The sequence below is a fragment of the Labrus mixtus genome, chromosome 3 (genome assembly GCF_963584025.1).
Source record: "Labrus mixtus chromosome 3, fLabMix1.1, whole genome shotgun sequence".
In the NCBI taxonomy this organism is placed as follows: Eukaryota; Metazoa; Chordata; class Actinopteri; order Labriformes; family Labridae; genus Labrus; species Labrus mixtus.
This window is the reverse complement of record NC_083614.1, coordinates 14,604,804-14,619,638: the sequence shown is the minus strand read 5'-3', so window position 1 is coordinate 14,619,638 and position 14,835 is coordinate 14,604,804. Positions and strand designations below refer to the sequence as shown.

General features: G+C 41.5%; 1 protein-coding gene across 3 annotated transcripts in view; it reads right to left on the bottom strand.

Annotated features, from left to right (window-relative positions):
* Positions 1 to 9,625: 9,625 nt before the first annotated feature.
* Positions 9,626 to 14,835, bottom strand: part of tle5 (TLE family member 5, transcriptional modulator) — a 40,233-nt gene continuing 35,023 nt past the window's right edge. Inside the window, exons 6-7 of one of the 3 annotated variants that reach the window (XM_061033147.1) lie at positions 14,498 to 14,572; positions 9,626 to 13,110 (exon numbers count right to left, since the gene is read on the bottom strand). In XM_061033147.1, the coding sequence (XP_060889130.1) occupies positions 12,886 to 13,110; positions 14,498 to 14,572 (300 nt within the window). In that variant the 3' untranslated portion in view covers positions 9,626 to 12,885. Of the gene's footprint in view, positions 13,114 to 14,497; positions 14,573 to 14,835 lie in introns of all 3 variants that reach the window. The other 2 variants (XM_061033146.1, XM_061033148.1) reach the window with 2 other exon arrangements.

The following is a 14,835-nucleotide window of genomic DNA, read 5'->3' as shown; positions in this document are numbered from 1 at the left end:
TCATGATCGCACAGGTCAGGGTGTCACCAAAGCTTTCCAATTCATCCTGATGATGACATAAATGTACCAAATGTGTTCTTCCATGGACAGCCAATACTATTAAGACTTCTCACTCAAAAGCATAACTGTGAACATCGTGCTGGTGCTAGAGGAAAAGTCCCAGGATCAACAAATTCATTACAGTTCATCCCTTTTACACGGTGGTTATCTGCACACAATTTCATTTCATTCAGCAATCCTTTTGATATTTGTTGAGTCATTTACTTCTGGATACATTTGGGGATCAACTGATCAACAAAAAGAAACACATTTAAATCCCTGGATTGGGATTGGTTGGGATGTGGGCTGGCAAGCTTACACCCAGATGACAGCTGAAAACACTTGTATCACAGAGGAATCAGCATTCTAACAACTGAACAATCCCTACATTTTACAGCATTAAAGACAGCCAGAATTTATGAAGACACTTAAAAGATTCTCTGTGCGTCACACAGGGATGGCAAAAATAAGACTCTTTAAAAAACATTGAAAGAAAATATTTCCTGTTGTGATATATACTAAAATGTAAAACATGGGCTGCAGTTCGGACTGTTTGTTGTCTTAATCCTTGTGCCACCCAGCGGTATAAAAAAATAAAAAAGCCACATACATTTTTAATATGAAAAAAAGAAGAAATAGAAGGCCACAGAATAAGATATTTAAAGTACATGTTGTGCAGAAATAGACTTGTGAAGCACACAGGCAGGACAAGAGGACTGAGCATTAGCATTACTGTGTTTAGGAGAGGAACTACAAACAGCCCATTATCTTGTCATTGGCACTCACTGTAATGTGTGCTTTTAGAGGAAACTTGAATTAATGGAGCCAGAAAAGAAAAGCAGGAAGTAGGAGAAGAAAGCAGCAACAGAGCATCATAGACAAAGATGAGTGGAAGAAGAGAGAAACAGAGACTGCTGAAGAGATATTGAAGAAAAAAGTCCAGTGAGGTGGGAAGATGGATTTTTCTTCAGGTATATCAAAGAAGCAAAGTGGGTTTCATGGCGCGAGAAAAGGAAGCCAGGCCACTATTGTTGTGAGATAGCCTAAGGTGTTTTCATACTCGAGCTGGCATTGATGGATGGAGGTCGTAAACGGATGAATTAGTGATGAGGATCGGGATGAAAGGGCTTTCCAGAAACAACAGGGTCGAGAAGACAGAGCTGGGGCACATGGGATATGTAGGTACGCCGGGGGTGTGAGGCTGGGGTGATAGACGAGATGAGGTCGGCCATGAACCCACGAACTGTCAACACACATCCCATATGGCAACAACTCTTCAGTACTCTATGTCGAGCTGTCAGTGTGAAGGGTTGCTCATTTTAATCCCATCTGTGTTTTCACTTTTCAAAATTTGATCTTGACTAAACCATCAAATCCTTAACTTGAGTTTCATACAAAGTTTTCAGCTTGAAATTGTCAGTTTTGTGGATAAAAAAGCACATTGACAGAGGAAAATAACAAAGCTGAAATGGTAAGAGAATAAAGGAAAGGGAGAATGGATAAAGAGATGCTAATGTAAAAATCAGATCCTAAAATGAGGATTCTGACCCAGGTCAATCTCTTTGAAAAAGTTGGCCCAAAGTCTAAAAGACCCTGAGGATGGCCTCCCAAGAAAGTAAACTGAATTGTTCTTGGACACATTTACATCAGAAGGGCCTGTTATGTCAATAATACGTTGTGCTCTGCTGTTTTTATTCCACTGACATTTTTAAAAAATGGTATAAAGCTCTTGATAAGTTCAGTATGATATTAAATATTGGGATTCGTTTTGGTTACCTTTTCACTGATTATACTACACACTGTTGGCCTTTCCACACATGCAAAAGACTGTGGGGAAATTTTCAGGATGAGCTGCAAACAGACACAAATACATCTCATATCAAATACGCAAAAAAGAAAAATCAAGGAGAAAGTGATGTTTGAAAGGTGAAAGAATTATCTGATAAAATTACAAGAAATATTGAAAATAGGAGAAAAGAACCTTTGTTCTCCTCCGGTGGCCACGAGATAAAGAGGAGGAAGAGGAGCAGGAGAAAGAGGATGAAGAGGATGAAGAGGATGAGGAGGAGCAGAGTGGCAGGCTGCAGGAGGGAAGAGGAGAGTGAGAGAGAGAGCACTCACTAAATGAATTTGGCTTTCAGCGACAGGGAGTCTACTCCACTGCTGTGCCGGTAGTGTGTGTCTGTGTGTGTGCTACTGTATGTGCTTTTACACACGTATGACTGCCATGAGTGTTAAAGTGTTGCATCCAAGTGTGTTGTATGTGTTTCCCTGCATGTGTGCATCTGCAGCTATATTTGTGTCTCTATATGTCTATGTGTGTGTGTGTGTGTGTGTGTGTGTGTGTGTGTGTGTGTGTGTGTGTGTGTGTGTGTGTGTGTGTGTGTGTGTGTGTGTGTGTGTGTGTGTGTGTGTGTGTGTGTGTGTGTGTGTGACCAGGATTGGTAGTGACAGGCAGGAAGTATCAGAGGCAGCTGTGTAACAGCCCACTAACCACACAGGGGAGTGCTCTACACTGAACAACATTAGCAGTGGGGGAAGAGAGACTGTGAATAGAGGAAGAGAGACCCGGGGTGGGGGGGGGGGGGGGGGGGGGGGGGGGGGGGGGTTAGATATCAAGAAGGAAATTAAATACAGATATATTAATATAAGCCTCTTACATTTCCTGTCTAAAGCCTGGCGTACACACTTTACGATGTAAGAAAGGTTGTTTTGGAATGTCAGCTCACAATGTACAACTGAATCATTAACCACATGACCAAAGCTCACTGTTTAAGCTGAGCATAAACTGTATGATTTCAGGCCAATTTTGACCGATTTTCTCAATCGTACGATTCATTTAGCAAATTCAGACCCAAGGTGGGACTTTTGGGCCTTTGTTACACCTGGTCTGCAAATGCATTATTATTGTTACTATTTTTTTTTATATCAAAACACACTCAGTCATATGTTATTCATAGCCGTGTGTTGGGAAAGCGTTACTGTAACGGCACTACAATTTGCTGTTACTAGTAGTTACAATTACAGAAACATAAAAAAACATTTGTTACTTTAGGCTACGTGAAATATCCTACAGAAGGTTAAGGCATGTGAGGTTATGCTAACGTCAGCACAGTAGCATGCTGGTAGAAAGAATGTAATGCTTAGTAAACAAACACACACACACACACACACACACACACACACACACACACACACACACACACACACACACAAACATGCTGATGATCATTCAGGCCTAAGATTTCTGTCTTGATTATAGCAACATTATTTTTCCCTGCTCAAGTAAAACAAAAGAATATAGTGGTGAGTTTTAGTCTGTGTGCAGGAAGGAAAACTTTGTCCTACACCACCAAGAATAGTGATGTCACCGTTGTATCATAGTTCGCTACAAACACATGTCCGTGTATAAGCTGGCGTGGACTGTGACAAAATACTCGGCTGTGCTTCCACTTTGTTTTTGGAGAAATGTAGCTTAGGACACATACACACTATTTGATGAATAAAACAGTAAAGCTACTGAAAGGCTAGGCTTTTTGTGCTGAGCTAACTCGATTTATATTTACGTTTGAGATATGACAGAAAAAAAAGAAAGAAAGAGACGAAAAGGAAAGCAATTAGGAAATAGGTTGAAAAAAATGAAATCCATTAGGCAAAAAAACAGGAAAGAATCCGAGACAAACACAAACAACACAGACCGCATGAAAGTAATAAAAGATAAGGCAAGAGGCTGTATCAGTATCAGTAAAACATGAAGAGTTGATTGGAGATGAAAAGACAAAACTAAAAAGAGACAGAGAGACAGACAGAGGAATGGGGTGAGATGATGAAGAGAATAAAAAAAGCGAGGAGGTGAAAGAAGAGAGAAACAGAAGGTTAGAGAAAAAATTTAAAAAGATGAGAATAGGAGAGAAAATAGACAAAAAGGTCAGGAAAAAAAGAGGAGAGGATATATAGAGGGAGTGAAGACGAGAGGGAGAGAGAGGCTAAACACACTGCATGTGTTTGTGTGAAGAGAGCGAAAAGATGAAATTAGAGAAGAGGTCCAGGAGACGGTTTCCCATGATGCCTATCTGGAAGCATCTGTATTAGGATGGCTTGTGTCAACACTGACTGCTCCTCCAGCTGAGACTCAGGAAGAGACATAAAGAGAGAGAGAGAGAGAGAGAGAGAGAGAGAGAGAGAGAGAATGAGAAAGAGAGGAGTCAAATTTGTGTTTGTTTTATTCCATTTCTGTGCATGTGCCTACACACAGGGAACGACAGGTCAATCTGAATGCAGAAAAAAAAGAGGATGAAGATAAAGAGAGGAAGCCTTTGAAGAGAAAAAGTGAGAGATGTATAAGTGAAAGAGTGTCAATGTGAAAGGAATGAGTGAGACAGAGAGAGAAAAAGAGGAAAACGGGTGACAGTGATGGATGAGACAGATAGTCGGATGGATGGATGGATGAAGAGGAGGGTGGAGGGTTAGAGGATGGAGAAGCGACAGACAGAGATTGACAGCCTACATTCCCTGGGAACGGATGAATAAACTAAAGCTGCAGAGACAGAAAAAAAAAAAAAAGATTGAGAGAAAAGGGAATGATGGGTGGAGGAGGTGGGGGAGGTAATGAGAGAGAGAGTACGTCTCTGTAATCAAGCCATAAAGGAAAGCGGGAGCGAGGGAGCGAGGGGTAAAGACGAGTGGGCTCTGAATGAGTCAATCATGATTAATCAAGATGCTTCTCGCTCTCCGTCACTCTCTCCCTCCGTTTCGCCGTCTCTCTCCATCTCTTTTTGCTCAGACACACCATCATCATCATCATCATCATCATCATTACACAGACACAAAAAACCTTGTTTTCGAAGTGCATTCCTATCAGGGCTTTGTACCCATACACATTTCACATGAATTCATAGTCAGAGCAAGAGTCTTTAAAGGGGTGGTTTCCAAACTTTTTAGCTTGTGACTGTTTACAATGAAGTACAAAAGGTCAACGCCATAGACTCTATACTTAAAGAAATCATGAAATCATGCACTGGTTAATCAACTGACTATTTAAAGCCTCAAGTTTAGCATTTTGGTCACCATCATGCCAGTTTTCCAAAGAAAGAAGTGAACATACACGGAAAAGAAAGTTGAACTGGGCCGAAAACCCCCACTGTTACAAAATACGGTCACTTTAGTTGATTCCCATAACTGACTTTAAATTGTTCTTTGGAATAATGCCAGCTGGATGACAAACTAAATGAGCTAGACGGACACGTTTCAGCAACTGAGATATTCATTTGGCTCGCCTCAACTCCACTTCTTTGCCTGCTTCTCGATTAGCTTAAAGCGACAATATGTAGGAATTCAGTGTAGGCGACGATTTCACAAAAGGTATCGGAGTGCAACTGCGTCGTCTTGAGGCGTCGTTGTTACGCCACCCCCTCTCAGACAACGTGCATTTGTTTACAAGCAGATGGTGCGAAGCCGACAAAGAAGTTGCGAGAAGCTTAACAACCACGTCGACTGACAAGCTACGGTAATATTAGTGGAGTTTTTCGCAAAATGTCGCTGCTAGCGTCCTCAGTCGCTTGTCATCGCGTGGAGCATGTGGATGTGTATTAAACTGTTTCCATGATATGTATGGGCTGCGGCTTAATGGCTACATACACCGCAATCTGTTCTTCGTAAACTCTGCAGAATTGTACACTCTGCTTCTTGCTATTTCACTCTCTCTTTTTATCTTCTTAGCATCATCCGTCACCTTCTGAAGCTGAACACACTTCTTGCCAGATGACCTCGACCCGGCTGCCAAAGTGACATTCTGCAGCAAACAGGCGATCGGGCGGGGCTGGGAACATCGGGGAAACCAATGGGTGCTACCACGTCTGTGGTTTGCACAAGTTTAGTTCTCAAAGCTTAATAGTGTGTTCCTCATGACTAACTCATTAGCTGGACAATTAGCTAGTTTTAAGAAGGACATTTTATTTTTGGTGTTGATCAGAGTTGTTTATTCGTCCGACTAGAGCAAGAGAGCAGATGGAATGTAAGGGACTTACACGTTCATAGTTTAGAAAAACTATAGAGCCAACTACTGACTCCAGTGCACTGGCCAGCAAAGTAAATCAATGTCTGACTAAAACTTAAAAAGCTAACAAGCCAGGTATGGTGAGCTCAAAAAAAGGAAAGTCCCTGCACAGTTGTGATGAATAAAGAATGTAGCTATGCAGATCTGAACCCATTGTCTTTAATAGGCTGTAAGAATGTTTATTTCTGCTGTAAAGTTGGGCATGCTGTTTTTTGGCACTTCACTTTGGCTCACATTTCAGACTTGAAAAAGTGCTGCTTGGTAAGCTCACGTTTAAAGGGTTATAATATAATACTTAACAATAATACACCATTTCTATTTGGTCTTTAGACTCTGAACTGATCACTCCAAACAGAAGAGCAACACACCCAGAACAGCAGGAAGTGAGAGTCATACTCAGAGCCCATACAGGTGGATGCTAGCTTTTTAGTTGTTATATGAACATTAGCGTTGATAAGTGACAGTGCAGCTCTCAGGTGAGTGGTGTCAAGTGCACGGCATGAAAGGAGTGAGTACAACACTACTTGCTTCAGTACTTCAATACGACACCATTGAAGAAAAATAAACTATTTAAGGATAGGGGCTGAATTAAGTCCACTGCTTTAATGAGCTTTAAGGGTTTCCCTTCATTAATGACCTTTCAGAATGGTTTGTTGTGCCTCAGACAAGAGTCGTAGGCAAAATTAAATTAATCACACCTCTTGGATAGTTTCATTTGTAAGAGTCAAAGAAGCCTCCAAGAGGTGAACGTATGGAATATGTCATTATACGAACATAACGGAATTATTTGAGTGGAAGCAGCTCAATGTTTGGCAGCACTGAGTCCAAGACTAATTTCCCCAAGGGGACAATAAAGTGTATCGAATTGGGTTAAATAAACTACAGTGCCCAGCATGTGGTTCTCATTGAAGTGTTTCAATATTTTATTAATGACAGTGGATGTCAGACGGTAGATATATCAAGTAATAGATACCAATAGGATTGTATTGTTTCATTGGCTTTGTCAATACTAAAACACAGAAGTGTTATCCCTTTTTTTATAAGCACTGGACGAGAAAATATCCTCCCCTCTGCTGCCTCTGCTTGCGAGGAGTGTGTGAATCCTCAGACAGAAAGAGTGGGGGGAAAACGAGGGCACTTTAATATTTATTCAAGTGTCAGATCCAGAGCCGTCTGTGGGGAAAGAGGAAGAGAGAGGAAGAGAGAAAGAGAGGAAGGAGGGCTGAAACCACAGGAACTCTGAGGTTTCAAAAGGCCTTTCCCTTTTTTTTTTTTTTATCTCTAAACACAAACACAGAAATACACACACAGAGTCAGGTATACTCACTGCTCTGTCTGCATGAACACAGGGGAGAGGAAGGAAGGGGGAAGAAGAATGTGCAAAGGAGACAGAGGAGGAAGTTTTGAAGAAAAATGAGGCTGTGCTGTCATTCACGGAGAAACACAGAGAAGACAAACATCCGTTGCATGTGCATTTATCTGAATGCTATGAGCGTGTATGTGTGTGACAGCAACAACCTGTGAATCTAACAGACAGAGCATCTAAATGAGGATTATGTGCAGGTGCCATAAAGGCCATGATCCTGTCTCAGAGATGTCACATAAATCCCGCATGCAGAGCTGAATAGATAAACATTCATCAACGCCGTCTTACGACACAAGAGGCTCCATGTCAAATGTGACACACACACACACACACACACACACACACACACACACACACACACACACACACACACACACACACACACACACACACACACACACACACACACACACACACACACACACACACACACACACACACACACACACACACACACACACACACACACACACACACACACACACACACACACACACACACACACACACACACACACACACACACACACACACACACACACACACACACACACACACACACACACACACACACACACACACACACACACACACACACACACACACACACACACACACACACACACACACACACACACACACACACACACACACACACACACACACACACACACACACCTGGGTGAGAATGCCTCAGTGTAAATTACCTGCTGGCTTCACCACCACTGGTAAACGTAAATCAACACTTCCTCCTGCTGGATCTGCTGTGAACTACAGGAACCCTTCAGGTGGCCGAAAGGTGGAGTGGTGTGAACTCTGAATCCAAGATGGTCATAATATATATGTATATATGTAATAAATATGAGACATCTTTGCTCTCAGGGTTAATTTCAGCCTGGCAAAAACCTCAAAACATTATGCTTATGCATTTTAACGCTGTGAAGTTTAAGGAAAACCATTGAGAGTTAATCAATCCAGACCTGACACTGAACTCTTCAGTCAGCTTACCATGTTGTAAAGTAGGATTTTTAGTGTACTGATTGTTTATTCCTGTTAAATTAACATAATGATTAACAATTTTTCTAACACAATTTTAAATTAGCTTAATTATTTAAAGTCAACATAAATCAATGAATTTAACCATATAGCGCCAAATCACAACCATATTAATCAAATGACTCTTTGCATAAAGAGCAGGTATAGACTGTATAGACTGTTCTCTTTCTTTTCAAGAACCCAACTTTAAAGGCAGGGTTGGTCATTTCCTCCAGATACACTTTTTAAGATTTTGATTGAAATTGTCTTTAGGTCCTGACAGACATTAATAATTAATAAGGAATGAAGAAAATCTGTCATCTGTAGCAGTTTTAAGCCTGTAATAACTTTGACCAATGTCTGCCACGAGATCCCAATCTGATGAACCAATCACGCCTCCCTGTCTCCTTGCTCGTTCTCTACCCCTTGCGTGCACTAGCCCACACTCAAAGTGATGGTGGAGTTTATACTGTGACTTTGTCGTTGGTTTGTGCATGTAAGTGAGGGGAGTGGCTTTTGAGGGAGCACAGAGGGGAGGGGGTGGGTGGGTGTGGACGGAGCACTGACGGAATGCGACTTTCAAAATCATGCTTGTTTTCCAACCAAATGACCAAACCTGCCTTTCATCCACCAATGAAAAAGCACTTGGCAAAATTGATATACAAGACTTCTTTTTTACAGGCAGAGACCTCAAGCACAACCAGACTCACAGGTAGACAAAAGTCTGCTGCAAACGAACATGAGTGAGTGAAGTGATAAGTTGACTTTAAAGCCTTCAAGATATGAACTGGAAACAATGCCTGCCTAAAAGGTAATCTAACAAAATAATATTTGTCCTGCTTTGGAAGAAAATGTCAGAGTGGTTTATTCTTTCCTGCAGCGACAGCAGTATTAATCCTTTATCTGGCGATTCTGCGTAAACAATCAGTAGTAAACACTTCAACATACCGGCTGTGACCTAAACGTGGACAGGTGTCTCTTACTTACAGGGAAACATCACTTAAAGAAACAAAGGTGATTAGGTACACTGACACAGTTAATCCATCAAAACCAGTGGACAATCTGTATTAACTAACAAGCAGTAAGGTTTTCACACAGAAACTTTCAAAGAGTCATAGAAGAGCTGCAAGGTTTCTTATGATTTGATTGACTTTATTTGTAAGGCACCAGAAGTCCTTCCTTACTGCAGAACATTTCATATTATTTATAGTAAATGTTTTTTTTTTTCAATACTTTCTTTTTTTTTGTTTCAATGAAGCTATGGTTTCAGACACAAAACATTTTTTTTTCCAAAGTACACACTTGGAGGTTTTACATTATGCACAAAATAAGTATTTAAAAAAAGACCTTTACAAAGCTCAAAACGCTTACAATGCTTCACGCTATTGGGGCAAAGAGTTGGACAGGCAGGATGTAGGATGGGAGGAACTGGGATTGGCGAATGGGAGTCAGAGGAGAGGTAAAAGTTTAAAGGATCAATGTACTGCAGTTTCTCCCCTGGTGTCACAATTTTGTAACACAAATCACAAGAATCATCCAGAACAGACAAGAGAAGATGCAGCTATATACACATAAAGCTTTCTATGTATAACTGTATGTGGAGGCGAGCACCTCCAACTACTAACAAATACATAGAATTTAATTTGTATGTTTATAACGACAGCTTTGTAATTCTCATTCTAGCTCATATCGATTAATACTTCAAAACAAAGTAGAGGAAGAAAAAAAAAAACATTAGACAAGTGCATTGATCACAGAAAGTTTAGACTTAACATATTTTTCAAAATGTCTCCACCAAAATAGAAATCAGCCTGCGTTCCCCTGCAGACATGCACTGGTGTGTGTGTGTGTGTGTGTGTGTGTGTGTGTGTGTGTGTCTCTATACTGTCTTCTTATCACTAAAACAAGAACAGTATGTAGCTGGTTACATACAGTCTGTGGCTAGACGGGAAGATCCATGTGCTGCTACCTTAAGTGATAAGCAGAATAGTGTGTTTTAGTTACTGAAAGTACACAAATGAAATTATTGTTCAGATGTTTACACACACACCATGGTAGTGCTCTTTAAACTAACACTCAGACTGACCGAAACATCAAATGTTATGTGTAGATGGACAGTGGCAGTCATTTAAGACATTTAAATCACCACTACGGTGACATTTGTAGGTATGAATTGATGAGAAAACAACCTAAAAATGTTGACTGAATGTGTAGAAAAGGACATTTAAAGGGGCCATTAAAGCTGCTACTACACTTGCTAGAGCTCCCGAGTCCACACACGTGTTTTCACTAATGTTGGACTGATCTAACCTCTTCTTAGGACTCTGGGGGTGACTCTAATCCTTGCTTTCCTAACATCTTCCTCACACTTCTAGCAGTAATTAGTACTGGGAAATCAGAGCTTTCCCATACAGGGAAACTGGGGAAGCTTTGATATATGGGATTGCCTGAAAGCCAAATGAACATGGATGCCTCACGCCAGCCACAGTTATTCATTAAGTAATTAAAACCCCAAGTAATTAAAAGGGGCATTAGCCGGCAACCATAATCCGCTGCTGGATTCAGTGTGCGGATGCTGCTATTATACAGTACATGTTTGAACTAATGAGGGAACAAAATTCTCGAGTTTGTTGACGCTAGATTATTTCCATTATAGTTTCACCTGACAAGAGGCCCAATCAGACAAACTGAAAACACCAGAGTAAGTGTGCAGGGCATGTGAGCCTGAGGGGAGCTTTTACTCATGGGAGTAGCTCCGGTTTGTGCTTCATTTGTGAGATGGACGCTGCTTTGATTTCGAGATTTCCTACTCTGTGTTGTCTGTAGGTGGGAAACCATCTATAATAAGTAGTGGGATGTGACGGGCCTTCATATGTATAGTATTTAAATCTGAACGTACAGAGGGATTGAAAGCATGGGTCCAGTTGTGTTTCTCTTCAGTGCTTCCTTAAATAGACCAAGAACTGGATCATGACACAGTCTGACTGCATGCAGAGGATAATGTCTGGCTGGACTAGTCTTTGTATATGAAGTTTGTACACACACAGTGAATGAATGCGTCTTTTCCTTTGTGACACAGCCTGTACTCTGTGCGTGTCCCCGCACTGCTCAGGCCTGAATCGAACGAGGACACACACTGCCCTCTGCTGTCAACACACAACATGCACACTCTCTCCCCTCTGTGCCTGCTCTCATATCAGTGCACATACAAAGACAAAAAAAAAAAGTGGTGGGAGGAAGCAGGAGTCAAGTATCAGCTCTGCTCATTTAGCTGCTGATGAAAATGTTGTCTGTCAGTGAAGGTTCTGGGCTGGATTTAATCACACATACTTCAGAGGATCAGGTGAGGATCAGGATTACCGACTAAGGTGGGTATAATATCTAGTCTGACACAGCATGAAGCTTGCTCTAAGAAGGTGCTTTTTCTTTCCACATATGAATGTAGGATTATACACAACGTCTCTAGTTTGTCAACTGGAGAGGTCTTCTTATAACAATGTCTCTGCTCTAAACGCACCAGTTTTTGGTTAGGATGTGTGTGTGTGTGTGTGTGTGTGAAGCTTCAACGATGTTTTTTTTTTTTATCTTTACACAGGACATGAGGGCATCAATTTCACTTTTCTTTGATCCATTTCAAACCACTGTTTTAACTCAAAGCCAAATTATATCTTCAAATGAATGCATGTAATCTGGATTGCAAAAATATCAGCATTACTGGGCCCTGCAGGATAATGAAGTTTGTAGGACTCTTGTTTTGTGCCTGAAAACTTCTACACCTCACCAAAATATTCTCTAGTTTAACATTTAGCCTGTTACAACACCTATAGTGTGGTGTGTCACATATGAGTCCTGGATGAGAGGGGGTGAAGAGGTGGGGGACATAAGGTAGAAGAGAAGCTTATTGAACAAGAAATGTAAGAAACAAAACAGGTCTAAGAGCTGAGGGGAAAGCAACGGGGGGGGGGGGGGGGGGGGGGGGGGGGGCAGGAAGTACAAAAATAGAAAGTACTCCTGATTTAAAAAAAAAAAAAAAAAAAAAACCCAAAAGAACATGCAAAAAACTGAAGCCTAATCATATAAAAAAGAGACAGTGCATGAAGAAAAGAATCGGGAAGCGTAAGAGGCAGTCACCCTGCTGGGTAAAAGACACAAAGCAGGTAAAGTAGATATGAAGAGATCAGGACTAGTCTGATATGAGGAGATGGTGTCAAAGCTCTCCCAATAACAGGAGTTGGTTTGGGGTCTGTAGCTGGAGTATTGGTGACAAGAATGAAGCTCAAGTTAGCTTCAGTCAGAAGAAGAAGACCAGGGGAGAGGCTCTAGGCCAAAAGGAGAATCAGATCTTGGGATTCAGGTCTCTGGATAAAAGCAGAGCTGAAGGGGTACACCATCTAATCGGACTTGTCTCCGTCCTCCTCCCGGTGGCTGTCTACTCCGTCGCGTGATGCCTTTTCCTCCTTGGCCAGCTGGGCTTGGGAGGCCAGCAGGGAGGAGAGGGAGAAGAGACCGGAGGAGGTGGTGACGGCAGGAAGGGCCGGCTGGCTCAGGCCCAGAGGCAGAGGGGTCATGGGCAGGGCCAGGCCCTGGAGCTGGGACAGCTGGTGAGCCTGAAGCTGCTGCTGCATGGAAGACAACCACATACAACTTAGACACAGCAGGGTGGAAACAGCACACAAATCACTGCAAAACACAGAGGGAAATACGGAATCTGCAATGCACAAAGCCATTATAGATCACAAATGATGTTTAATATAAGACCCTGAGGTACAGCACTAATAGCTCTAGCACAAAAGGGATTGATGAAATGTATGCATCACAGATAAAATACATGCTCTGTAAGAAGTGAAAACTCCGCAGCACACAACTTATTTATTCCAGATGCAATTTTCAATGTATACAATCTCAGGAAAGCAAGTAAGAGAGGAGAATACAGAAGAGACGAGAAAGTGTCTCACTGAGGACAGGCTTGGGGCTCAGTCAAACATAAAAATACAAAACCAAACACCTTCACGTCATTAAAATGTAAGGAAGACATATTGTGCCTGCCAAGGCTTTTCATTTTCGTTGTGCTAAATCTATACAAAAACAAAAAATGAAGGAATGTCAGAGGGTTGATTTTAAGGCAATCTAATGACACAAACAGACCAGGTTTGCATAGGCTGCTTGTTTCTTGTAGGTATGTTAGATTAGTTAAGTGTGATATAACAAAGTAGAATGCTAAAGGTTTAACGATGAATGAACATGTTCTCTGTACTAAATAGAAAAGGTCCAATTCTATAAGCAGACCATGAGCAGCCCAGTATCCTCAGTATCGAAAGCAGCAGACACATAGACAAAGGCAAAGCACCTCTTTGAATCATGCATCACAGTGATGGAGTGGCTAAGCTAGCTAACACAAGACCCATAGGAAAATGATGGAGGGGCTCGTCAGGCTAATACTAAACCTCTGTTGAAATGATGGAGGAGCTAAGCTATCTTATTGCAAAGCTTCCAATGATAAAGTGTATCCTTCTAACATTTAAGCCACAAAGCTAAAGGATTGTGGCTTGTTGGCGAGAATTACTTCTGATCCAATATTTAAGTTACATTTTTAATATCCAGATTTAATATGAAGCTATTCAAGCGAGCTAATCATTCATTTCTTATTATCAAAACTGAGCTAAGTGGAGCATAGACTATCATCTTATTTATCCTTAAGATGGGAGTCAAAAATAAATTAAAAAATAATTATTCAAATATTCATTTTATTTCAGCACTGTTGTAATGGATTGCATTCTCATCTTCGTTCTGTTCATATTTTAAAGTACATGATTAATGAGAAGGATTGACTAAATGGACATTATTCTTTCAAAAATGACTTTACTTCCTTATTTGTCCAATTAATTTCCAAGCACAGTCTTAAAAAGATGAAATAACCCCCCCCCACCCCCTAAAAAAAACAGAGAACAAATTCATCATGATTATTAATAATTGCACTTTTTGGCCATCACAAGACCATCATACCCTTATGATGGAGTTCATCTCTGGGGGTGTGACCTGCTTGGCCCTCTCTATGGCTGCCAGGACCTGCTGCTGGTGCTTGAGACGGGGGATGGGGGGGAGGTCAGGAGTGGGGGGGAGTGAAGACGGGGGGGGGGGGGGGGAGTGAGATGGACAATAAAAGCAAGACAGAAACAAGGGGAGGAGAGTTTGGGGGGAGAGAGGTGGAGAGGTTAGATCAATATCGATAGTCCCAACAGAGATCCGACAACCTTCACTGGTGATGCAGCCCTCCCTCCAGCCATTCATTTATTCTTCCAGTCATATATATAGACACCCCCCCCCCCCACACACACACACAC